The sequence below is a fragment of the Euleptes europaea genome, chromosome 3 (assembly GCF_029931775.1).
Source record: "Euleptes europaea isolate rEulEur1 chromosome 3, rEulEur1.hap1, whole genome shotgun sequence".
NCBI classification, from domain to species: Eukaryota; Metazoa; Chordata; class Lepidosauria; order Squamata; family Sphaerodactylidae; genus Euleptes; species Euleptes europaea.
Window position 1 is genome coordinate 47,260,588 of NC_079314.1, and position 26,091 is coordinate 47,286,678.

At 44.2% G+C, this 26,091-nt stretch overlaps 2 protein-coding genes across 2 annotated transcripts in view; one reads left to right on the forward strand and one right to left on the reverse strand.

The window, feature by feature from the left end:
* Positions 1-5,105, reverse strand: part of ATXN7L1 (ataxin 7 like 1) — a 74,252-nt gene extending 69,147 nt beyond the window's left edge. The window contains exons 1-2 of the mRNA XM_056846476.1: positions 4,941-5,105; positions 4,224-4,292 (exon numbers count right to left, since the gene is read on the reverse strand). Of these exons, the coding sequence (XP_056702454.1) occupies positions 4,224-4,292; positions 4,941-5,055 (184 nt within the window). The 5' untranslated portion in view covers positions 5,056-5,105. The remainder of the gene's footprint in view (positions 1-4,223; positions 4,293-4,940) is intronic.
* Positions 5,106-15,321: 10,216 nt separating this feature from the next.
* Positions 15,322-26,091, forward strand: part of CDHR3 (cadherin related family member 3) — a 34,193-nt gene continuing 23,423 nt past the window's right edge. Inside the window, exons 1-6 of the mRNA XM_056847327.1 lie at positions 15,322-15,390; positions 18,843-19,042; positions 21,764-21,932; positions 23,758-23,852; positions 23,981-24,072; positions 24,201-24,305. Coding sequence (XP_056703305.1) covers positions 15,348-15,390; positions 18,843-19,042; positions 21,764-21,932; positions 23,758-23,852; positions 23,981-24,072; positions 24,201-24,305 — 704 coding nt within the window. The 5' untranslated portion in view covers positions 15,322-15,347. The remainder of the gene's footprint in view (positions 15,391-18,842; positions 19,043-21,763; positions 21,933-23,757; positions 23,853-23,980; positions 24,073-24,200; positions 24,306-26,091) is intronic.

The window sequence follows — 26,091 nt, forward strand, 5'->3', positions numbered from 1 at the left end:
TTTGTGTTATGTCTGAACTGAGGCTAAACACAGGCCAGTATCTCTTACGCTCACCTTGAAATGTGGACAATGGTAATGGCCTACCTTACAAGGCTACTATGAATTTATATGAAGTATTTTGAATTCTCAAAAGCATTACATAAGTATTGTTAGATCAAGATGTCAGATGCTGTCCCAGGATGCCAGGTCAGGAGCCAATGCTTGATTTTGCAGTGATGTGCAAGAAAACCCACAACACAACCAGACAAAGTTTCCCTGCCATGCTGTTAGTGCTTCTAATTATGTCTTAACCTTCTTCTGAACCTGTACATTGCTGATGGAGGTTAGTGTGGTAAGTGATGGAAACAATGGAGTACAATCAGCACTTCACAGTTTTAAAGACCAACTATTCAGAGGCTATTCAGGTTTTCAACTTAAAAATCATTCCAATTGTCCTTTTTGGCGTTGCCATTTGGATAACTGTGGTCAATGAATCTATAGATCGTCCATTGCTTCAGTTTTTACGAACACTCTTAAATGCCCCTCGATGTGTTGCTGGTGTTACCCTTCGCTCCGAGTTTGGCCAAATGTCACTTGAAGCCAGGGCATGGTCGGCAACCTTTAAGATACAACTTAAGGTGCACTTTAGCACTGAAGGGCTCCTAGCTTCTCTGAAGCACGACCCTTTTAAATCCTCATGGAAAAAAATCTTAGATGAGAAATTGTCATTGTTGGGCTTCTCACAGAATATGTTATCAGATCTTGGGAAAACGGAAGCTTTCACCAAAATTAAAAAGCGCATTAAAGAGCTTGATTATAACAGCACTACTTTTCGTGCTCGCCGCGTTTGTTCATCCCAGTTCTTCAGAATACCACCACCACGTGGTTTGCCTGCTTATACTTATTATTTGACAACTCGTCTTTCTAGAGCCGTCTGTTTAGCTAGACTGAATGCTAACCCCTCTAGGGTTATGCAGGGCAGGATTTTGAATATACCATACCCAGATAGGACCTGTCCTTGCTCTTCTGGCCCTATTGATTCATTCGCTCATGCCCTCTTGGAATGCCACTTTTATGAGGAACTTCGATCATGCTATATCCCTCCCCTTTTAACATATAAATCTAATGCCTCTGTCTCTGAAATAATGCCTTTTTTATTAAGTGACAGGGATCCCAAGGCTACATTGTCAGTGGCAAGATTTATTTCAGTCCTTAGATCCCTCAAACATTAGATTTATGCTGCTCATGATCAATGGATCCAGGAGCTTCTAAGGGATAAAGGACAGGAAGGACTTTAACAAATAGATGATCAAGGCAAACCTTACCAACCAAACAAGAATAACTAATACTGTCCTCATACAATTCACTCGAAGCACTATCTCAGGGTGCATTACATTAGCAAATAAATGCTTGGGATGGGATTGCCTCAAAAGCTCCAACAAAAACATCATCAGAAAAAAGACCATCACACATGACAAAATGTTTAGGATAGGTTGACAAATACTTTTCCTTCTTCAACAACTTTTCACAAATTCCTCAACTGGGCACTTTAGAGCACTGATTGACAGTTATTAATTTTAACAAGCTACCAAGGTTGAATCTATTCGCTTTTTCACTGGAGCAAGAAGGAGCAGGGTTCCCTTTTGACCCCTAGCTTTTCCAAAGACTGTGAGAACGGAAAGCAACATAGCTTACAGTAAGCAGCAGCACTGGGCAAAATACCCCTCTTCACTCTTACACCAGTGGAAAAAGCTGGTAGGATCCAACCCCTTGTGCCAAAATACTGAAGACTACAGACAGGAGACTGTAAAAAAGATTTTTTCTTATCACAAATTATTTTCTACCCCAGGCCTTTAAAAGATGCATAAATGAAACTGTTCACGTATTAAAAGTGAACTCAGCACACATATACATCACAGCACACTGTAATTAGGATTTACCAAACAGTAGCATTTAAAACCTGAATATTTCCCTCCTCCCCATAAGACAGCTACAAAGGTTGCACAAGCAACACGCAGCAATACGGGAGCCACTGATGCAGCACATGATCTAAAAGGTAAACAAGCCTTGTAGCATGGCTGAGTATCCCAAGATGCACTTCCCAGATCATGTGGATCATACCAATAAGAACTACTTAGAGAAGCAAGATGTCCTGAGCCGAACATGTAACTACTGCACACACACACAAAAGCTGGTCCTTAAAACTCGTTAACTACCACTAATATCATCATACATGCACCTGTTTCCAATTGTTTTGCACTCCTGGACCAGAGGCCTCCGTACAAACTGGCATAGAATCCATTAATCAAACAAAATTTTGGCCTTCCTTTCTACATACTTACTCATGATCAAAATCATAATACCCCCAAGCAGTCCATTTACGTTTCCTCATAAGTAAATTCTAACAAAATCAGTGGAGATCCCTTTCATGTAAAACTACTTGTGACAAAAATAATAAAGATTTAGTACTATAAGATTTGCACTATTTTTTTACTTTTCAACATTGACAGTAAAGTTTAATTTCAGCTAGCCATCGTAAGGCTTGTTCCTCCCCCCCACCATATAAATTGTCAGCATATAGTACCAATAGCTCCATTGTAAAAACTCTAACTATCCCCAAGTGTACACTGGAATTTTAAATTAAAACAATAATGTAAGCCTTGCCCTAAAATGGTATTAGCAGTGTTTGTTTTGTTTTTAAAGCACCAGTAGTCATATATAAGGCTGCGCCGATTTCCACCAATCCCCCCCCCTCAGGACTTGAGAGAGCCCCCAAGAAAGGTGCCACAACTCAGAACCAGTGAGTACCACCACACACACAAAAAGCCCTGGTATTAAGAATTATAAAGGGATATCAATTCTAGGAATCTAACTTTACTTTTACAGAAACAAAATCCCTAATTCTACACCATAAACTAACAACTGGAGCACAGATATCCTTTTTTCCCCAATTAGTTTTAAGAATCTTTTGCATATAGAAAAGCATTACAGCATTGCCCTGCTGTTCCTAGCTCCAGATCAGGAAAACTGGCCCTTACACTGCAAAACCTATGCATACGTGATTGAGACTTATTTCTGAGTAAATATGATAGGATTGCACTGACAGGATTCCCCTGAAGAATTATCATGGTCTCCTCTCTCACTTCAGCTCATCCACCAACATGAAAAAGTTCTTGAACAGCCCAGTAGAATTGCAAAGAAGCCAGCAGCTGGTACTGCAACAGTGCTTAGGCTAAGGTCTACACCAGCATGCAAAAATGAGCAGGTCTCCAATGATGCCCCAGGGGACATGTATACATGATCTGATGAACCACTCCTCTGCACAGCTGTTCACAAGATCAGGCCATTAGCATGTCCAATTTCACTAGCATAGAATTCATCTCCCAGAGCACATGCTAGGAGTTTGTCTACCCCTGCTCATAGCATCATAAACCCACACAGATTGTCCAACATATATGAAATCAGACATTCACCAGCTGCTGAATCAATGTTCAAAACAAATCTGTCAATGTGAACTGCCTGAATTCCTTCCTTCAGCAAAAGTACGGGCACATTTGTAATCTGTTCACAAATTCATTTCCATGGATAATAATATTATATAGAGATCAACAATGATCAAGCTCATATTTAGCTATTGTATATATGACTTAACTCTAGAAAGTACTCACTTAATACTTCTCTGCAATAAACCTGTTTGTCCCTATAAAAGCCCAAAACTGAAAACATAGCCTGAGCCACATTTTAACTCTCGGGTTATTTTAAAAAGTCTATTTTCTTCAAGTCCAAAGGACATCTAATGAGTAGACAACTGTGATTGCTCAGTCAACAGTTGTATTTCCAAGTACACTGGGTGATTAGCTGTGCTTGTTTTTTAATACCTCTCTTACAAGCAGGTGAGCAGCTGTTCTGATACTTTTACTTCCATGCTGGAACATGGGCCCTGAATAAAATCAGTAATGGCCTAGCAAGAGGCTAGAAAGAAAAGCCCTACGATGATAGCTGGGAACAGCATTTTTTTAGATCTAAGGTTTCTTCTTATACTCACAGGATTTTTAAAGAGAAAGTCCAACTATATATGAATATGGAATCAAGCTAACACTGAGCAGTCACCTGTGGATACTTAGCCCAAACAAGCCTTATTCATAGTTCTATCGAACCGAACCATCCACAAGTCTGTTAAGTGCCAGCTGCACTTGCAGGGGGGGGGGGTGTCCAGACCCAAGTGTCAGCTCCCTGTCCCTTACCTTCTTTATTAAGCCTCATCACCTCCCTGTTTTTTCCACCCTCTTTTCCAGTCTCTTCTAGCTCTACACCTGCAGAAGAGAAACAAAGTCAGAGAAAACCAATATTGCAGAGAGCAACATGCGCACATGAATATATTCGCACACGGAAGGTGAAACAGAGCACAATGAAGGAGTTCAGAAGTGTTAGGCAGCAACATTTTTTTAAAGGACAGGATGATCCGCATCTGCCATGGAAGAGCATCTCCAGATAGACATCACCTGGGAAAACAGCATCCTCCTTCACCTCACCATCCTAAACCCAGATCTCACCCAACAACATCCTTGCATGGCCTTGGTCCAATTGATGAAATATCACATCTGTCTCCCCCACCCCACAACCCACACCACGGCATCCTTCTCCTGCCCCTCCCCTCGACAGCCAGCCTCTTCCCCCCCTCGTGCATCCAGAGATGTGCAGAACTGTGGCAACAAGACACATGGGCAGAGGGCGAGTGGCTCGCTGGAGGGGTGGGTGGCTCTCTCTGCAACCCCGATGCAATGAGAGAAGGGGGCAGAGAGGGGGGGAGGGCAAGGCATGCAAGCCGCCGCCACCTCCTCCTCCCCTGCCTTCCCACCCTCCCTGGGAAATCCGTGTCTGTGTGAACGCGTGTCTCTGGGGACAAGGCAGCCGGAGCCTCCCCCTCCCTCCCGTGGCCTGCGTCTGGCGGGTGCCCTTACTGTGCGGGGGGGCGGCGCAGTGCGCGTGCGGAAGGGCGGCCTCCCGGACCCAGGCGGCCCAGGGCTGGCCCAGGAACGCCTCGGGACTGGGCACGGGCCGCTCCAGGGCCGCCATGGCGGCGGCGCCGCCGCTCCTCTTCCTCCTCCTCCTTTTCCTCCTCTTCCTCCTCCTCCTCAGGCCGCTCCTGTTCTGCCTCTGGCTCGTGCTGCTGCTGCTCCGTCGGCGGCAGCTCGTCTTGCCTCCTCCTCCTCCTCCTCTCGCGGCTTCCCCCGTTTCCTTCAGCACCAACGAGCGAGGAGGCAGCGAGCGCGACACGGGATTCGAGAACGCCGCACGTCATCCTCGGGACGTTCCACCGCCCACACGGGGGTAGTGTCAGCCGCGGCCTGCTCCCTATCAGAGCGGCCGCGCCGGCTGCTGGCGCGCAGGCGCGGAAGGGGGACGCGAAGCCGGGCAGCCCTTAACGCGCTCGGGGAAGGGAGAGGACCGAAGGGAGGCGGGCTGCCCGCGCCCGCTCGCCGGACAGGTGAGCGGAGGGTGCACCGGCCGGGCGGCCGCAAGCCCCGCCTCCCCTCTGCCAGGTGGGGATAATCACAGCAACACACGAGATCGATGAATAGATAATGGGCCGCATTTTTATATAGGGACACATAAAGAGAAAGGAAGATAGACATTAGACTGAAAACACTTGAAGGGCAATCCTAAACAGAGTGACACCCTTATACATCCAATGATCAGGTTGCCAATATGTCTGGAGAAAAATGCCCCGTCTCTCTAAACGTATGGAAACGGGCAGCCGACATTTTTCCTGGCATGGAAGCAAATAACACCTCGTAAATAACATCTCCAGTCTCTGTGAATGGGACATGACATTTTTTTCCTCCAGACAACTGTCAATCCTATTCAGTGAAGGGAGCTCCCTGGCAGGCAAAAATGGTTGGAGGACACAGCACAATGGCATTGGCTTCAGGTTCAGAAGGGCTCAGATAGATGGAAATGCCTTCATTGGCATCTGACCCAAGAAATCACAGACCCTGCAAATTTAAATAAAGAGCTATCTATATGCAGTTCTCATTTTAAAATTGATATATAGAGAAGGAGGAATAAACATACTTGGCGTGTAATCCTAAATAAAGTTATGCCCTTGAAGTCAGTGGACTTAGAAAGGTCCAACTGCATAAGGTTGCCCTGTCGAAGAAGAAGAAGTTGGTTTTTATGTGCTGACTTTCTCTACCACTTCTATCTCCACAACAAAAGGAACTAGAGATTTGATTTTTGTTTTTACATGATAGCTGGAAATTCAGAGGACCTAGCAGATATTTCAGTATAATGTTATAATACTATTGCAATCTAGCTATTGCTATTTTTTTAAGAACCTTGAAAAGCTCCTCCCTCCATAGCATGAAGTAGAAATGGTGGTTATGGAGGAATGGGGCAGTGAAAATGGTATTAAAATGAGTGGCACCTTTTGAAAAAGAAGAAGAGTTGGTTTTTATATGCTGACTTTCTCTGCCACTTAAGGGAGAATAAAACCGGCTTACAATCACCTTCCCTTCCTCCCCCCACAACCGACACCCTGAAGCACACTGTCTACACAGAAGGCAAATGTGTTTCAGCTCTGTACCAGCAGGAAACAATGGGTCAAAGATAGTTTCTGAAAGCATGAGAAAACCACAGATAGACAACAGAGCTGTGGGGAAGCTCAGAAATAATCCGCTGCACTTGGGAGCCCAAACCAGAGCAAAAATCCCTTGTTGAAGTGACCAGGAGTGAAGGTGACAGGATTTTGCAAAATCAGTCAAAGAAGCTACTACAAAAAATATTTAAGGGGATTTGTGTTTACATTTTGCATTGCCCCCCACCCCCCAAAAAAACTTAACTAAAATTCTCCATCGCAAACATTCCTCAGCTGCCCCAAATCCTTTCCCATGCCACAACGTGATTCCAAACATGGCAAAGATTTCTACGAGTACAAGTTACTCTGGGCATTTCAGTGCCTTCCATCCACAAACCTTCTGAGGGTTCAGCATCACCAGACTGAATCATTTTTATTTTATTTTATTTTTTGCTGTCAAGTAACATCTGACTTATGGCGCCCCTGGTGGGGTTTTCAAGGCAAAAGATGTTCAGAGGTGGCTTGCCATTTGCCTTCCCCCGTGTCATGACCCTGACACCCACAAAAAGAAATATTTTATAAAATATATGATGTTCCCCGAGTGTGATTAATGAAATATTTTAGTCACATACAAACTTTTCTAGTTCTGTTGATGCAGAGGTCAGCTGAAACCTGACAGAGATGCTGTGCCCTTACTTACCCTATAACAGTAGGAAACTTAATCATTGCCATATTAAAAGGAGTTCAAAGCTGTGCGGTGCCTCTGCTCAGGCTGTGCATTACAGCTGTGGCATTCTAATAGGAACAAGCAGTTTAGCCACTAGACAGGCTAAAGTTTACCTTTCTAAAATGGAGTGTAGTTTCCTGCCCGTAGCTTCTTAGTAGATTCAGAAATAGCTACAGAAAATGGGGGAGGGGGAGAAAAAGGTGCAAACCCTCGAAACCATTCTTGACACTTAATGTGTTATTGTCTTGTTGTGCAACAGATCAGGGGAGTCACTCAGGTGGCGCACTTCCAGTCTCATATTCTGCCAGAACAAAGAGACAACATTGATATGTACGTGAGGAGCAGATGCCATTCCATGTGAAGATGATCAAATATCCTTTTAAGATCAGTAAAAAGCATCCGTGGCATTAGCATTATTCATAAGTCTACTCTTTCCTGAAGCTAATTAAAAGCCTTTCTTTTTCTGGTGTTTTGTGGTTAAGGGTTACATTAGCACTGCTGTGATTAATACTAACTACAGTTTCCCTCAACAAAGGTTACCAACATCCAGGTTGGGCCTGGAGACCTCCTGGAATCAAGGAGCATAGACTTCTCAAATTCCCGGGGAGGGGGGGGGGCACAGGGCTGAACATGATCCTGGCCCAAATTTAGTATTCTATATTAATTTTTTCAATATGAAATTATATTTCCAAAAAACATATGCCATCAAAAGTTAACCATGTGGTTTTAAAAAACATTTTAAAAATTTCACTCATTATAATCTGAATTTCAGTCAAAGAAAGAGAAAGATATCATGAACTCCTTCACTGAGACAATCTAAGTAAATATTTAATTCACGTATGAAAGGAAATACTTCCTCTCCCTTCTCTCTTTTCCTCACAATTTAGGGTGAGTTGTGACTGGAGGTGGCAGTGGGGCCCTGATGGAAAGGGCCCCTGAAAAGGGGGTGGACAGAGCTGCTGAAATGCTCCAGGGGAAGGGAGGGGAGGGCTCAGGCAAATGAGCTCCCATTCGCTCCCTGGCCCCCACCTGTCCCCTTAAAGGGGACTCTGCAGAGGATGTATGGCTCCAGGCGGGACCCGGACACCTAGCCGAATGACAGCCCATCCCCAAAGCACAGAAGGCAGTAGCATTGCCAGGTCCCTATTCGCCACCAGCGGGAGGATTTTGGGGCAGGGCCTACAAGGGCAGGGTTTGGGGAGGGGTGGGACTTCAATGCCATAGAGCCCAATTGCCAAAGCGGCCATTTTCTCCAGGTGAACTGATCTTTATCGGCTGGAGATCAGTTGTAATAGCAGGAGATCTCCAGCTACTACCTGGAGGTTGGCAACCCTAGAAGGCAGCGACCTGTGGTGCCATGGAGGCAGTGGTGGCAGGAGGCTCTCACTGTGCCACCACACAGTGCCCTCCAAAGTGCTCTCCCCATTCGCAATGGGCCACAATCCCAGGGCTGGCCTCCAACATCCCATGACACAAACAAAGGGGAGGGGAACCCAACCCATGAACAAAGCTGGGTACCCAAAGGTTGGGTGGAAAAGAACTCAGTTATATATAGAAATGTATTTATTTTAAAGCACTAAGGTTACTATTAAAAACATTAAATAAGTACATTAAAAGTAAGCACAAATGGCAACTAATACAGGTTGATAGACTGAAACCACAAACCAAACGCGTTCGGCCCCCTGGCCTTCGTCAGTGGTCTAGTAAAATGTGGAAGGATTCCGTCCCACTCCGACCCATTGTGAGCGCCATTGGTTCCCCAACATATGAATTAGCTAGATATTTGACCACCCTTCTACAGGACCACATTGGAAAAACCACTTCTTACATCAAAGTTTCAACTCACTTCATCAACAAAATCAGTCCGTTGAGACTCAATCCACAGGATATATTAGTCAGTTTTGATGTTGTATCCCTCTTTACCAAGGTTCCAGTAAAAGACACAATCTCATTGATTAACCAGATTTTTCCAGAAGATATAACAGCCTTATTTCACCATTGTTTGACCACAAGTTATTTACTATGGGATCAAGAATTTTATGAACAGATTGATGGAGTAGCTATGGGAAGTCCACTCAGTCCAGTAATAGCAAATTTTTACATGGAATATTTTGAAAAGACAGCATTAGAATCGGCACCTTACAAACCTACAGTCTGGTTCAGGTTCGTAGATGATACATTTACCATTTGGAGCCATGGTGAAGAAAAATTAATGGACTTTCTAAACCATCTTAATAATATCCATCCAAACATTCAGTTTACCATGGAAAAGGAAATTGAGGGTAAACTCCCATTTCTTGATACCCTTGTCATCCGTAAAACAAACTTTCAGTTATGTCACAAGGTCTACCGGAAACCAACTCACACAGATCGCTACTTACACAAAAACTCCAACCACCACCCCCGACAGAAAAGAGGAATAATCAAAACATTAATGGACCGTGCAAGACGGATCTGTGAACCACAGTTTCTCAAGGAAGAAACTAGTCATTTAAATCACGCACTGCTAGCAAACGGCTATTCCAAGAATGAAATCAGAAGGGCCATTAAGAATGAATAAGGCTTGGCTTCCTGCCCTGAAAAACCTCCAGACTAACAAAGGCTACAGTCAACAATAGCTATGCAGATTAGCTTTGGATTTCACACATTAACAGATCACTTCAGGATACAATGGTTCCATATTAACATACCACACCCTCATTAGTACATTATCTTGATACTTACAGGACAATGATTAGCACATTACTTCTGCAGGACAGTACTCAGCTCAAACCCAACCCCTCTCTGGCTCTTCCTACACACTTGACACTGAGAGACACTGTCCTTCAGTGTTACTCCTCTGAAGATGCCTGCCACAGCTGCTGGCGAAACGTCAGGAAAGAAAATTCCAAGACCACGGTTACACAGCCCGGATAACCTACAAGAACCAAACAGTGTATCTTATTTTAATTAAATAACACCCTCACTATTTACATTTTAAACTCTAAGGGTACAACCTGTGCCCATCGAATTGGCTTAAGTTTTGCCATTAATTTTGATGAAATGTAGATTGAGCTATTATGGTTTGTTGTTGAAAAGTAACAACTGCATACAAGAAGAATATATCCCTCTCCTCTTTTAACAGCAATGGTGTCAGACATATTGCTAAAATGATTCTTGACTTGCATGCCACTCTTTGTGTCTATTTTCTCTGCACAAGCAGTCAGGATTCTTTGCAGCACTAGGTGGCAATATTCCCTAACTCCAAGCACAACAAATTTGTGGGAGAAAGCAACAGCCCCAGGCATATGTGATGTGAAATTCATCATAGTCTTCCTTCGGTGTTCCTGCATTTAAGCCACTGTGTTGTCTCAGAATCAAGCTAAGGGCAGTTATTCCAGTAATTTCGCCCCACATCTCCCCACACAAAAAACGTAGTTTGTCATCTCAGGCTTTGTTCTAGCTTAAGGTTGCTAACCTCCAGGTGGGGCCTGGAGATCTCCCAGAATTACAGTTCATCTCCAGACTATAGAGATCAGTTTCCCTGGATAAAATGGCTGCTTTGGAGAGTAGAATGTATGGCATTATAACCCACTGAGGTCCCTTCCAACCCAAACCCCACCCTCCCCAGCTTTCACCTCACCAAATCTCATGGAGTTGGCAACCCTATTTTCTAGCTCCATCCAACAGGACAGAGGGTTTTTTGGGGGGAAGGCTCCCTTAACTGGTGAGGAAGGCATCCATCAGAAATGTCAAAAAAAAGTTGTGCACATGTACATTTGCTGACTCCGCTGATCAAGAAACAACAGTGCTTATCAGGTAGTAGAAGGGCTGGTTTTATGAAGCACTATAGATTTTATGTGAAAATTTTGAAAAGCTCTTAGTAAATCTCTTGCCCAGTGCTCCAAAAAGTGGGGAGGGTCCTGATGATTCCAGACCTCGCTTGTGACATGGTGCTTCACTCTCTATTTTCCTATCCCTTGAGCTCCATGAACCACACAGATAAAATGAGCACAAGTTTCCCGGAGAACAAAAAGGCAGATACTCCACTTTAAGCCACGGAATTACAGAACTGGACTTCAACTCTGTGGTACTTCTCAGTGTACAAAAAGTTAAAATTTTCTTCAGTCACTCTCACAATCCCCAGACAAAGCTGGGCATGAATGTATCATTCCCTCAAAAACAGTAGAGCACTGGGAGGCCTACCAACTGCGGTCCAATGACTGGTTGATGTGGGTCTCTGGCTAGGGTTGCCAATCTCCAGGTGGCGGCTGGAGATCTGAGATTACAACTGATGTCCAAGCGACAGATATCAGTTCACCTGTAGAAAATGGCTGCTTTGGAAGATGGACTCTATGGTATTATACCCCATCGAAGCCCCCCTTTCCCAAATAGGGTCACCAGGTCCCATAGCTCCACCTGTGGGAGCTTTTCAGGGGTTTTCACAGAGTTTTGGCAGAGGTTGCTAGAGCGTCTGAGTCGCTTCCGGGTAAACCCGGAAGAGATGTGGGCACGGCATGCGGGAGTGTGCATGGGTTGCCTGCCGACCTTCAGCTGGTCAGCAGGCAGTGGGGCGGATTGGCAGGATTTTACCTGCCACCACCGGGCACTTGGCAACCCTATCCCCAAACCCTTCTTCCTCAGGCTCCACCCCAAAATCCCCAGGTATTTCCCAGCCCAGAATGAACTGTGGCTGGGGTTTGCATCAGCAGTCTCTCCTTTGCCATATTCATCCATCAGTTAATGCTCCTGGAATAGGGTTGCCACCCTCCAGGTACTAGCTGGAAATCTCTTGCCAATAGAGATCAGTTCACCTGAAGAAGATGGCCACTTTGACAGTTGGACTGTATGGCATTGAAGTACCTCCCCTCCCCAAACCCTGCCCTCCTCAGGCTCCGCCCTAAAAACTTCCCACGAGTGGCGAAGCAGGACCTGGCAACCCTATTCTGGGATGCCTTTTTACTCCTCCTCCCCAGTCTTCCCAGCAGAACCCTTATACTTCCTTTCTCCTCAGGTTAATTTCTGATCTTTCAAGTCCTCCAGCAGCTACAATAGTCTCCACTGGCACTCTCTTCAAGAACACACCATTGTCTTGCAGCAACATACACTTATTCCACACACTAATTCTGTTACCAAATATAGGCCACTTCTGAAAAGGAATGGCCAGCTGCCCCACCTATGTAGCTACTCTATGTTTATCACAGACTAATTGCTTTCATATATACAAGAGTAGTATAAGCACTTATAGGGGAGGGCTGAGGAGAATTTTGATATTTTTTTACTTTAAAGAAAATATGTTTGTCCATTATAGCAAGCTGCAGTGGAAACCCCCCAATGTGTTTTGGAGGGAATGATATATTCAACTTAGGGTTCCCAGGTCCCTCTTTGCAACAGATGGGAGATTTTGGGGGCCTAAGGAGGGCGGGGTTTAGGATGGGAGGGACTTAAATGCCATAGACTCCAATTGCCAAAGCGCCATTTTTTCCTGCCGAACTGATCTCTATCGGCTGGAGATCAGTTGTAATAGCAGGAGATCTTCTGCTATTACCTGGAGGTTGGCAACCCTCCAAAACCATCTTATATGGAATTCTCCCACTTAAAGAAGCAGGGAGTCTCTTCTTCACCAAAGGCTGTTGTTCAACTGACAGAACCAGAAATGGACTGCAACTTCAGACCTTGGTCTCTGCTTTAATATGGGGAAAAATATTGTGTTGCAATTCTATCACTGCTGGGAAATATTTTGTCATTTCATTAAAAATTGTAGATCCATTTGCGTACATAGCAACCCCAACGTTTCCTTAACAGTATTTAAAACAACTCCTTTTCCTTTGTGCCCTTTGTGACTTCAAACAGATATTTGTGTATTTGGCGGCCCCATCAGCTCAGGAGGCTGAGCGATTATATGGTGGTATGTAAACGAGCAAGTAAATCTACTGTAAGTGCTGCAGGCTGCCAAATGCATTTAGTGGCCTTTGTATCTTGAGACAAATCCAGATCTAATTGCTCACTTGATGTAAATCTCTTCTCAAGGCATACATCAGACTGAGGCGTCAAATACAACTCCCCGCAGAGCCGTCTAATTTTGCTTCCTTCCTTTGCACTGTGTCTTGGAAAATTTTTACACCTCCTTTTTAAGAAACAGTAGAGCTAAACTCACCAAGTCTTTGTTACCTGTTATAGTGATCTGTTCTACTTATGGTTGGGATAATTTAAGATTTCATGTTTAATTAAGAGGGTAATAAAATTAATGTTGTTGTAGTGCAGTGATATCCCTTTATTAAATGGAGTCATCCATAAAACTGATTCCTTCTTACAAGCATGGTTACAAGCACGAGAAGCATGGTTTTGCATTTAGAAATGGGAGCCCAGAGCTCCACTTCCAATACTGTTAGTTTGGTGTTTGAGGAAGTCACATGACCTTTTAAAAAGGACTGGTCTGGATCTTGCCCCAGGTCCCTTCTGGAGTTATTTTGCCTCCCCACACTTTGTACAGTAACCTGCTATTACAACTGCTCTCCAGCTGATAGAGATCAGTTCACCTGGAGAAAATGGCCACTTTGGTAACTGGACTCTATGGCATTGAAGTCCCTCCTTTCTCCAAACCCTGCCTTCCTCAGGCTCAGCCCCCAAACCTCCAGGTATTTTCCTATCCAGAGCTGGCAACCCTAAGGACCTTTGACAGAGTGGCGCCTGTTAAGGGGCAGAGCTAGGGTTGCCAACTTCCAGATGGTGACTGGAGATCTCCTAGTATTATAACTAATCTCCAGGCTACCGAGATCAGATCACCTGTAGAAAATGGCCACTTTGGAAGGTGGACTCTATGGCATTATATCCCACTGAATTCCCTCCCCTCCTCAAATCCTGCCCTCCTCAGGATCAGCCCCCCAAATATCCAGGTATTTCCCAACCCAGAGTTGGCAACCCTAGGCAGAGCATATATAGTATTTTACATGTTACGAGACTTTTCAGAGTCATTCATTGACAGAGCTAAAATGATAGAGATTTTAACCTTTTAAACTCTGAATGGTTGTCTCACAAGATAGTTGACCTAGTCTTAAGCAGAGGGTTGCCAACTCCGGGTTGGGAAATTCCTGGAGATTTGGGGGCGGAGCCTGAGGAAGGTGGGGTTTTGGGAGGAGGGGGACCTCAGCAGGGTATAATGCCATAGAGTCCATCTTCCAAAGGGACCTTAGTGGGGTACAATGGAGCCCACCCTTAGTGGAGTCCACTCTCCAAAGCTGCCATTTTCTCCAGGGGAACTAATCTTTGTAGTCTGGCGATCAGTTGTAATTCCAGGAGATCTCCAGGCTCACCTGGAAGTTGGCAACCTTAAATAGACCATCCGTTTCCACCTTTCCAACTTCACATATCTGATCCAAGCCAGCCTGACCCATGGCAGGAGATTTAGCAATATCTCATCCAAATCAAGTTTGTTAGTTATTAATTCCAATGCAGTCCATACTTTCCATAGCATTACTATTGGACAGTGCAGGGGAGTCTTTATTTTAGGCATTATTAGAACTGTATAGCCACCTTTTCAACCATGAGATCCTTCATGTTTCAGAAAGAGAGCCAATGGATCCAACAGCATAACATAACCCATAATTTATCTTACTAACTTTATTTGACTATGATAATTTAATTTTATATCATGACTACCAACAAACACCCCACCTGCTAAAAGAGGGTTTTATTACTGGACATAACTGTAACTTATATGCAAATTTAAGATGATCCCCCCTTTCTCTGATGGCATATCTGGGAAAAACCTAGTTTTGCATTTGAGTAAATGCCATCAGTTTTATATCTGTAAAATTAGAGCTACTAATTTTTTATCCCCTCCCCCCGCATTATTACCAAATAAAATTTACTAGCTTGCATATGTTGAAGGATTGTTGCGAGTCATTCATGGAAGGGCAAACAGGCTGATGTTTTAGAAACAGCCTTAGCTACAGCAAAACCTTTGTTTGAGTTGTCACTTTAACTGCATGATAAGGAAGACATTAATCAGTTGGGTTGATGTGGGCTGAGGGAAATGTACCTGATCCTGACTATAGATGGCCATATTCTAAGGAAAAAAATAACATGCTCTGCTTCTGCCTCATTCTTTTGCTAGAAGAAATATCTGGTAAGAGAGCAATTTTAATAATTTATTACCTATGGGATATGGTACTGTTGATGGCCTCTCCAAACAGCTTTGAGAGGTTTCTTATACTATGGTGAACTGACTTTAAGTTTTCATAATCTTCTTTATTTTTTAAAAAACTAGACTCTCCATGGTCTGTGTTAGAAACCAGTAGTACATGCTCAGGATTGCTTAACAATTAGGGCATAACAAATGGGGCCCCGCAAAACTCATGGGGGGAATGCCATCTTCTCCTCATGAGGAGGAGGATTCCTATCTCCCCCTTGAGGGGGGAGGAATCCCCCAGCCGGGCCCAGCTCTCTGTGGCAGGGACAGCTGCTACTGCAGAGAGCCAGGCCCAGACATCCCTGGAGTGGCCTGAAGTGTTCTCCAAAGTGGCGGTACAGCCCGAGAGTTCTTCAGGAATTCCAACTGATCTCCAAACCTCAGATCAATTCCTAGGGTTGCCAGGTTGCTTGGATTAGCGGGCAGTTGCCCACCAATCTATCGGCTGGCTCGGAGAGGGGATCACGTGCACACACAGTCTCCCCTGGCCACCAGTGGGGGATGGGGGGGGGTAGGGTTGCCAGATCCAGGTTGGGATACTCCTGGAGATTTGTGGATGGAGCCTGAAGAGGACAGGGACCTTAGTGGGATTCAGTGGAGTCCACTTTCCAAAGCAGCCATTTTCTCCAGGGGAACTGATCTCTGTAGTCTAGAGATGAACTGTAATTCCAGGGGATCCCCAGGTCCCACCTGGAGGCTGGCATCCCTATTAATTGTTGATGACATATGGTTTTTGGAAATACAAATAATTTCTTACTTAAATCATTTACTATAGATTACCAAGTATGGGTCTGGGCCAGGTTCAGCCCAGTGTCCCGTCCTCTGCTGGGAAATTGAGAAGTCTACAACTCTGAGAAGGGGGAAGCCTAGTTCAGGAAAGGTTGAAAAGTAGATGATATCCTTAAGCACAATAATAGTAGTGGGAGGAAAGAAAATTAACATTAAAATGATGGCCAGTCCCCACAGAGTCACTAATGTCACTGACTACCAGGATTGCTCAAAGCAGCAGCGGGAGAAAAATAAATGAGCAAACCAGTGTGGTATAGAGGTTAAGGGGAGTGGTTTGGAGCTAGGGTTGCCAACCTCCAGGTAGTAGCTGGAGATCTCCTGCTATTACAATTGATCTCCAGGTGACAGAAATTAGTTCCCCTGGAGAAAATGGCCACTTTGGCAATTGGACTCTATGGCATTGAAGTCCCTCCCCTCTCCAAACCCCGCCCTCCTCAGGCTTCACCCCAAAAACCTTCCACCACTGGTGAAGAGGGACTTGGCAACTGTATTTGAAGCAGTGGACTCTGATCTGGAGAACCAGGTTTGATTCCCCACTCTTCCACGTGGGCAACGAAGTCTAATCTGGTGAACTGGATCTGTCTCCCCTCTCCTATACATGAAGCCAGCTGGGTGACCTTGGGCTAGTCACACTCTCTCAGCCCCACCTACCTCACAGGGTGTCTGTTGTGGGGAGGTGAAGGGAAGGTGATCGTAAGCCGGTTTGAGACTCCCTTAAGTGATAAAGTCGGCATATAAAACCCAACTCTTCTTCTACCACTCTGCCAACAGTGTCTCGTCACTTCCAAAGGGGACCCATGGTTTTGCCGCTTTCGGTGATTCTTAGAGAGGCATGACAACACTTCTGGGTGTCCCTCAGAAATGACAACCCACTGTCACAATGGTGCTCCCCATGTCCCCCCCAGATAATTTGCTGGTTGCCAGGCCACAACCCTACTGATCACCCACCATTCACAACACCACTCCTAATTATTCTCCCACATTAACCATGCATGGAAAGTACCAATCAACACAGCAAAAGTGGGAAGGCCCTAACTCATGCCACACTTTTTCCTAGACAGAGGACAAATCATGTTGTCATGAAGAAACCACATTGTCCCTTTCAGCTCAGCTAATTATAGTTTAACGCTCAGAAATACTGACCTCTTCAACCACTGAGGACCAAAGCTCCCTCAGGTTGGAACTCTGTGGGAGATCAAACAGCAGCAGTCTGTAAACACCCACCTGTTTGCCAGGAAAAATTCCAGGACCACACACAGAAGAAATGACTGCTGTTCCCTTCTCAACAACAAGCCAGTCCTATAGCTCAGAGACTGGGAGGAAGCCTGGTTGTAGTAACCATGTGTGTTCTACTTAGGGTTGCCAGCTCTGGGTTGGGAAATACCTGGAGAATTTTGGGCTGGAGCCTGAGGAGGGAGGGGTTTGGGGTGGGGCAGGACTTCAATTCCATAGAATCCAATTGCCAAAGCGGCCATTTACTCCAGGTGAACCGATCTCTATCAGCTGGAGATCAGTTGTAATAACGGGATATCTCCAACGACTACCCGGAGGTTGGCAACCCTAGTTCTCCTGTCAGCCAAAGCTAGGGTTGCTGACTCCAGGCTAGGAAATTCCTGAAGGTTTGGGGGTGAAGCCTAGGGAGGGCGGGATTTGGGTAGGGGAGAGACCTCAGCATTGTATACAGCATTGTATAATGCCATAGACATAGGGTTGCCAACCACCAGGTAGTAACAAAGTGCAAACATTTATATTAATAGCTACACAATTCAACACAGCGCATAGACTAACCTAATATATACATGCCATGAAATATCCTAACACACACACATATATATATATACACAAACACTCAGTCAGAAGTCTCTTTACAATCATCAATAGTCCAAACTTCATGTATGGAGTGGTTCCGCATAGGATCCCACAAAGTGGAGCCGCAGAAAAAAGGCCATAGACATAGGGTTGCCAACCACTAGGTACTAGCTGGAGATCTCCTGCTATTACAACGGATCTCCAGCTAATAGAGATCAGTTCACCTGGAGAAAATGGCTGTTTTGACAATTGGACTCTATGGCATTGAAGTCCCTCCCTTCCCCAAACCCCACCCTCCTCAGGCTCTGCCCCAAAAGCCTCCTGCCAGTGGCAAAGAGGGACCTGGCAACCCTACATAGACATCACTCTTCAAAGCAGTCATTTTCGGTTGTCTGTGTAAAGTAGGATGTCGAAATCAGCCAAGCAGAGCAGGTATAATTATATTTATTGCTGATGTACATCATAAGGCCTCGGCCAGGCCTCCGTTTTAGAACAGCCCGGAAACTGGAACTACTTCCCCAATAATGACCAAACTAGGCCACTAGGTGGCAACACTGAACATGCACTACATCCTGCAGATCAGTTGTAATCCTGGAAGATCTCCAGCCCCTACAAAGGAGAAACTCCTATATAAAAATTATAACCACAGCAGAAGACTCGAGAGAAAGCAGAGCAGCGTTGTTGTTGTTTCTATTTGCAGACATCAGTACTATGAAGGAAGCACTGCTGACCAATTTACTACTAGAATGGTATTTGTTGGTAGTATAAATTATCATTTTTGTACTCTGCAGGAGGAAGAATGCTGTCGTTTTCAGGCTTGCCTGGGACCGGCAAAATTAGAGAAAATTCTCCAGCTGGTGCTTGGGTATATACTTTCAATGTCACTTTATCACCATCCAATACTCTGGATGTAGGATATCCTAAAATAATAAACTCAAACCCACTCACAAAGGCTTTCAGGATCAATCCTGTATCTCTGCTTCAGTACAGTGTAAGTCTTTGTTTTGATCCCAAACATGTTTCTGCTAAATCTGGCTTGCTCGTCAGATTACTGCTAGATGATAAGGTTTTCCTTTAATAATAGAATATGAAATGAGGTTTTAGTAGGACGTTAACAGTAGTCCTATGTTCTGTACGTGAGTAAAAACAAAGGACCAGGTCCTATCAGCTTTTCCACAATCTCTTCTGAATCCCTCCCATGTTGTGGCCATGTTACCATGTGGCTTTCATTCACACAGGTTCTGTAACAGGGGTCCCCAACATAGTGTCCTAGGGCGCCATGGTGCCTGTCAACACTTGTCCTGGCACTTGCCAAGTAGGGTTGCCAGCTCCAGGTTGGGAAATACCTGGAGATTTTGGGGGGCAGAGCCTGAGAAGGGTGGGGTTTGGGGAGGGGAGTGACTTCAATGCCATGGAGTCCAATTGACAAAGCAGTCATTTTCTCCAGGTGAACTGATCTCTGTCGGCTGGAGATCAGTTGTAATAGCGAAAGATCAGCCACCACCTGGAGGTTGGCAACCCTACCGCCAAGTGTTTTTAGAAAGTTGGTATAGCCAGGTGAAGCTTTTGCCCAGCAAAGTTTCTGGTTGGCCACTGAAGATATGATTGACTGTGCAGATTTTTGAAAACATTGATCTGGCAGCGGCTGCCACCACTACACAAGGATCTTCACTATGTGATTGAAGGTAAATTGCAGCAACCATTTTGTGACTGACTGTGTCTCCTGCGGAAGCCATTTTATGGCAGTCATTTTGTGGCTATGCCCATCAAGCTATGTCAGAATTCCAAAGGTGCCTGCAGGCTCAAAAAAGTTGGGGATCCCTATTCTATAGTCTCTGACACAGCCTTTACTGTGGTCATAAGAGGCACCCTCTTCACTGTTTCACCAGTGGAAAGCTAGTAAGAAACAGTCCAGGTTGCCAAATCACACTTTATGGAGTATGCAGGTCAGGTCTGGGGTCCTCACCCTGAGTAACAGTCAGATATGAGATGCTTAGGGTTGCCAACCTCCATGTACTAGCCGGAGATCTCCTGCTTTTACTACTGATCTCAAGCCGATAGAGATCAGTTCACCAGAGAAAATGGCCACTTTGGCAATTGGACTCTATGGCATTGAAGGGAATTAATGGGTTTCCCCAATGGGCCAAATTGTGCCCTGCCAAACTGTTTGAGGTTTGAAAAAAATGCAGGTGGAGGCTGAAGCCCCTTCTCCATGCACATTGAGGTCTCAATGTGAATCAGGCAGCCTGTTGTCAGAAATTCAGAAGAACTGGCATCTCACAGGGTGTTACACCATGGAGACCCAACCTTTGTACTCCATAAAACATCACTCAGCCCTTTAAGGTAATAATTTCTTATGGTTAATACAGCATGGAATAATGGTGAGACTGTTGGGGCCTGTCTGTCTGTCTCCCTCTCTCTGTTTTATTTACTTCCCATTGGGGTAGGGTTGCCAGCTCTGGGTTGGGAAATATCTGGAGATTTTGGGGGTGGAGCCTGGGGAGGGCAGGGTTTGGAGAGGGGAGGGACTTCAATGCCATAAAGTCCAATTGCCAAAGCAGCCATTTTCTCCAGGGGATCAGATCTCTGTTGCCTGGAGATCGGTTATAATAGCAGGAGATCTCCAGCCACCACCTGGAGATTGGCAACCCTACATTGGGGGAAAGCAGCTTACACCATTCTCTCCTCCATTTTATCCTCACAACAATCTTGTAAGGAAAGTTAGGGTAAGCATGTGTGACTGGCCCAAATTCTTATAGTAAGCTTTCCATGACAGAGTGGGGGGACAAACCCAGGTCTCCTAGATCCTAGTCTGACACTCTAACCTCAACATTACTTTGGCTCTACGCTACATTACACGGGTATCTACTCAAGAAGTATGTCACAAGTTGGGCTGGGTGTCTGACCAGTTACTCTGTAGCATGGAGTATGTGGGGAGGGGGGAAGGAGAGGCTTCCTGCACTGTTTTCTCAAGTTAAAATGGCCTATTTGCCCTGTTGTCAGGGACAACCTATCCAGCAGGACAGACAAAGCTTCCCCACAGACATTTCCATTCACAAAAATGGTTCAGGAAGGAAGGCTGAAGCCCTTCGTCTCCCAAGCCAGGCTCCAGAGCAGAATCCAGCCCCAAAGCACGTTTTAAGGCGAGTCTCCCAATCAGACATGTGGGTGCAATTCAAGTTGGGGACTCCCAACCCAACTCGATTCACATGTTCAGTGAGATAGAATAGGATTTGGGATATCCAGATTTCAACCCCCCACTCCATCACAAAGCTTGCTGGAAGACCTTAGGCCTGTCAGCCTAACTACACCATGGGGTTGTTACGAGGACAAAATGGAGGAAGAGAGAATGATGCCCACTGTCCTGAGCTCATTGGAGGAAAGGCAGAATAAAAATTGAGTGTCCTAAATGAATTTCAGAGAGAAACTGCATAACCGAGCAAGAATTAAGCATTAAAGTCCCATTGATCTCTATTAGAAAGAGCTAAGGCTAAGCAAGCACTAACTTTCCCTTTAAACCAATAGAAATTAAATGTGTTTAACTTTGACAGGATTGTGCCCAAATATTGTACCTCTCATGAACAGAGAAATTAAACTGAAGCCAGAGTGAATCCTGAAACAATGCAATAATTGGTAAAAGAAAGCATTTGTTATACGTACTCATTTGGTACTAACTAATTTGTTCCTTGATCATTATTCTTTTTTACTTTAGGTTGCCACCAGCGGAGACCCTGTTCTAGATTATGAAACTATGCCCCACATGTTTGACTTGCAGATACTTGCTCTTGACATCAGTGGAGAGCGTACCCTACAAATACTGACTGTTGAGATACTTGACGAAAATGAACCTCCAGCGTTTCAAGGCAATCTTGCAACCCAAAGTGAGAGAGTTGCTTTGTCCAAATGGCTGATAGCTGATCCACGTTATCTTTATGAACTGATTTTCGAGACATGGTGAAATGTCTTGAAGTTTAATTTCAATTGCATATGTGTAAAAAAAAACCCTATCATTGGACAAGCCCCCCAGTACATATTTTTTGCATGCAACTGACCTGGATGTAGGGATGCCAGCCTCCACTCCTGGCCGCCGCGAATCTACCCTCCCCTCCAGGAATGGGCTGCCTGAGTTGTTGATAGACCCAGCCATATTTGCTGCAGAGACCCAGCAGGATTGCCTGTTCCCAGTGCAGACTGATTATGAGACAGCTAGACCACAGCAGCTACTTCTTGTGGTATCAACCATGTACTGTTAGCAACTTTTTTTGCCGTCAAGTCACATCTGACGTATGGTGATCCCCTGGTGGGGTTTTCAAGGCAAGAGACTTTCAGAGGTGGTTTGCCAGTGCCTTCCTCTGTACAGCAACCCTGGTATTCCTTGGATATCTCCCATCCAAATACTTGCCACGGCCGACCCTGCTTAGTTTCTAAGATCTGATGAGATCAGGCTAGCAACTTACCCCCAAGCTGTCAGCAAACTTTGCCCAAGAGTTTACATTAGCATTGCATTGGGATTAACTCTTGAGAAACACCATGAGGGAGGTTTCCAACTTGCTGATTCTGTTTTTGTAACAATGACCTTCAATACACAGTCATCAAGAAGAAATTTATACCAGTGCTATGCTGTTCTAACGCACACTGACCTCAATCTGTTAGCATGTCAGTTGTATTCAGTGATTGACTGTATTCAATGATTTGCCACAGACAAATCTATAAGCATTAAGAAGCACACCCTTATCCACATTTAAACGGAGATCATCCACCAGAATCATAGGAGCCATCTGTATCTATAGCCTATATCATGATCTCATTAAGCTGTACATTGTCCAACCCGCACGATCAGCAGCCGGTGATGTGGAATGATATCAGGGAAAGTGGGTTAGCTGTGATAGTGTATGGTAGCAAAACAAAATATAAACCCAGTGCCACTGGACTTCTGTTTTCTTGACATCTTAATGGATGTAAGGTAGTTATTCTGTGTCTCAACAACCACCTAACCCTAGAAGCCAACTAACTAGGCCCAATGTTTTTGTTGAAAGTGTCCTCTCAGGAGGTACGATTATCCTCCAGGATATGTATGGTGTTTCTGGTGACTACCCACCCCCTCCATGATCTATGCAGCAACTCTTTGGTTTACTTTTTGTAACCTTTACTTTTAAATTTACTTTTGTAACTCTTTAGTGCATTTTTTCTGGCTGAACCCCAAGTAGGAGTCAGTCAAGATTGTCTATGGGCTCGTTTTGGCAGTAAGAATACTGAAAATCATTATGGGCTGTTTTGTCAAGATGTAGGGGTTTTTTTTTAGTTGTTTCAGTGGATGGAAGGAAGGTTGTATATTTTTATTCGTTTTAGAAGCCGCTCAAATCATTACAGAAATGGTACAAAAATCTTCTGAACAAAGACATAAATAAATAAGGAAGATGGGAACCCCATCAACATATTGCTTTCAGTGGCAGTTCTATGTTAAATTCAGTGCAGGTAAAGCTCCACTATCAGACTACATGTCTTTAGGTATTCAACAGTATTTCTTCCTTAAATTTAGTAGCAAGCATTGATCAGAGTAATTTATTATGCTGCATCACAGTGATCATCAGGATATTACATTGCCATCAAGTTATAATTTGTTCAGTTACATTTATTCATATCTGTTTGAATGATATGTTTCCTAACCCACTTAAATTAATGTAGATCATATTTTTATCTGCCCAGCCGTCATGGTGTACATCTTGGAAAACAGACCACCAGGAATTATTTACCAGTTACATGCAGTTGATTCTGAAAATTCAACATCTACAAGACTCTTTGTAAGTTTATTGCCAATCGCCATGATCTGGGATGCAATGCAGACTGTACTAGTTATTTTCAATATGTTCCAATACAAATTATGAGACAAAGTGTGTCATCATAACTCAAGTCATGGCATTTCTTTCAGTATTCATGGACTCCAAAAGAACCATTCTCTGTTTCTGAAACTGGAACCATTTCTTCTTCAAAAGCATTTGATTATGAGAAAGATCAGCCTAGGTAGGTACATATTTAGGGTAAGTTCCACATAAGCAAGCACAAATTTGATGTTTTTAATCATTTATTGCTAGTAGAAATATACTGTGTATGAAAAACAATTATTCTTGAGTTGTCTTTTGATTTTACAGCTATTTGTTAAACATTACTGTGACAAATGGACAGGATCTGAGTACATCTAGGACGGTCATAATCAATATCATAAATGTCAATGATGAATCACCTTACTTTACCACGTAAGTGAAAAATTCACATTGCATCAAAACCTTTATAATTATTTTATTTTGTTTATTTTTGCTAAAATGTTTATAAGCCACCTTTCTCATGCCCTGTGATTGCTCGAAGCAGTTTCCAAAAATCCGGACATGCAGTTATCAAACAACCCAGCATTAAAATGGAAAAAAACGGTATGCCTTTCCCTCAAAAAATGGTTCTACACTTCAAATGTACTGAAAGCCCACCTAAAAAAAACAGCCTTACTTTAAAAAATGGAAAATACCCAGCACAAGAGCCCATTTGCACCTCCTCATAATGGGCATTCCACAGTGCTGGATCCACCACTAAAAAAAGATGGGCCCTCACTATAGCTGATTGACTGGATAAAACAGAGGGAAGATTTCACTAGAAAGCGGCCTTGTGATTATCTGGGGTAGTAATCAGGAGAGACAATTCTTCAAATTAGCTGGTCCCAGTTGTGTTCCTTGGGGAGCTACTGCTTAATTTCCTGGCTCAACTATTTGTGACTCAGAATCTGAGCCTAAGGGGACCTGGAAACCCTACTATATAACAACATACCTTACAATATTATATCATTTATTCAAACACCTGATGGTACAAATGTTTTTGATGCCTTTTTATCCTATTAAAGAAATCTTCATTGGCAAAACAATATTAGTTGTAGCTGATCAATCAATTTATAGAATAAATTAGCATATGAATAAAACTGTACTTAAGAAGGGGGGAGCATATTTTCTTTGGTTGTAGATGATGAATGCGCATCTTCCATCTTAGAAGAGGCACTGCATCACAGGGGGAGTGCCTCTTCTAAGATCTCACCTAACTCTCACAGTATTTGTAAGAACTTACATACCATATAAAAAGGTAAAGGTCCCCTCTGCAAGCACCGGGTCATTCCTGACCCATGGAGTGATGTCACATCCCGACGTTTTCTAGGCAGACTTTGTTTACTGGGTGGTTTGCCAATGCCTTCCCCAGTCAATTCCTTTTACCCAGAGCAACCTGGGTACTCATTTTACCGACCTTGGAAGGTTGGAAGGCTGAGTCAACCTTGAGCCGGCGACCTGAAACCAACTTCTGTTGGAATTGAACTCAGATCGTGAGCAGAGCTTGGACTGCAGTACTGCAGCTTAGCACTCTGCGCCACGGGGCTCTTATACCATATAACTACTGTAAAATATGCTGCTCAATTCATTCAGGACTATTATTTACTCCACATGAAGCAGGATGCTATTTACATGTAAAATAAATGTATTATTTGGACTATATTTTGGCTGACACTAAATCCTGGGGAAGGAGCCCCGTGGCGCAGAGTGTTAAGCTGCAGTACTGCAGTCAAAAGCTCTGCTCACGACCTGAGTTCAATCCTGACGGAAGTCAGTTTCAGGTAGCCGGCTCAAGGTTGACTCAGCCTTCCATCCTTCCGAGGTCAGTGAAATGACTACCCAGCTTGCTGGGGGTAAAGGGAAGATGACTGGGATGAACTCCCAACTTATTTTATCACATTTGAACTGTACATTTCTCCAAAGACCTCAGGAGCATGCAGATGGAGTTTTCCTTACTTGGTCCTCAGAACAGTTATGTTGAGAGAGAATGCCTGACCAAAGGTCATCCTGTACCTGTTTTTGAGGAGTTTGAACCCAAGTCTTGCTGGTTCAAGGGCAACACTCTAGACTGCATGCACCAACTGGTTGTTTTAGCACAAACTGGAAGTGTGGAAAGCACTTTCTGAAAAAAGAGGTTAGATGCTACATGGGGTTTTGGATGTCTCACTCCTTCCTCTCT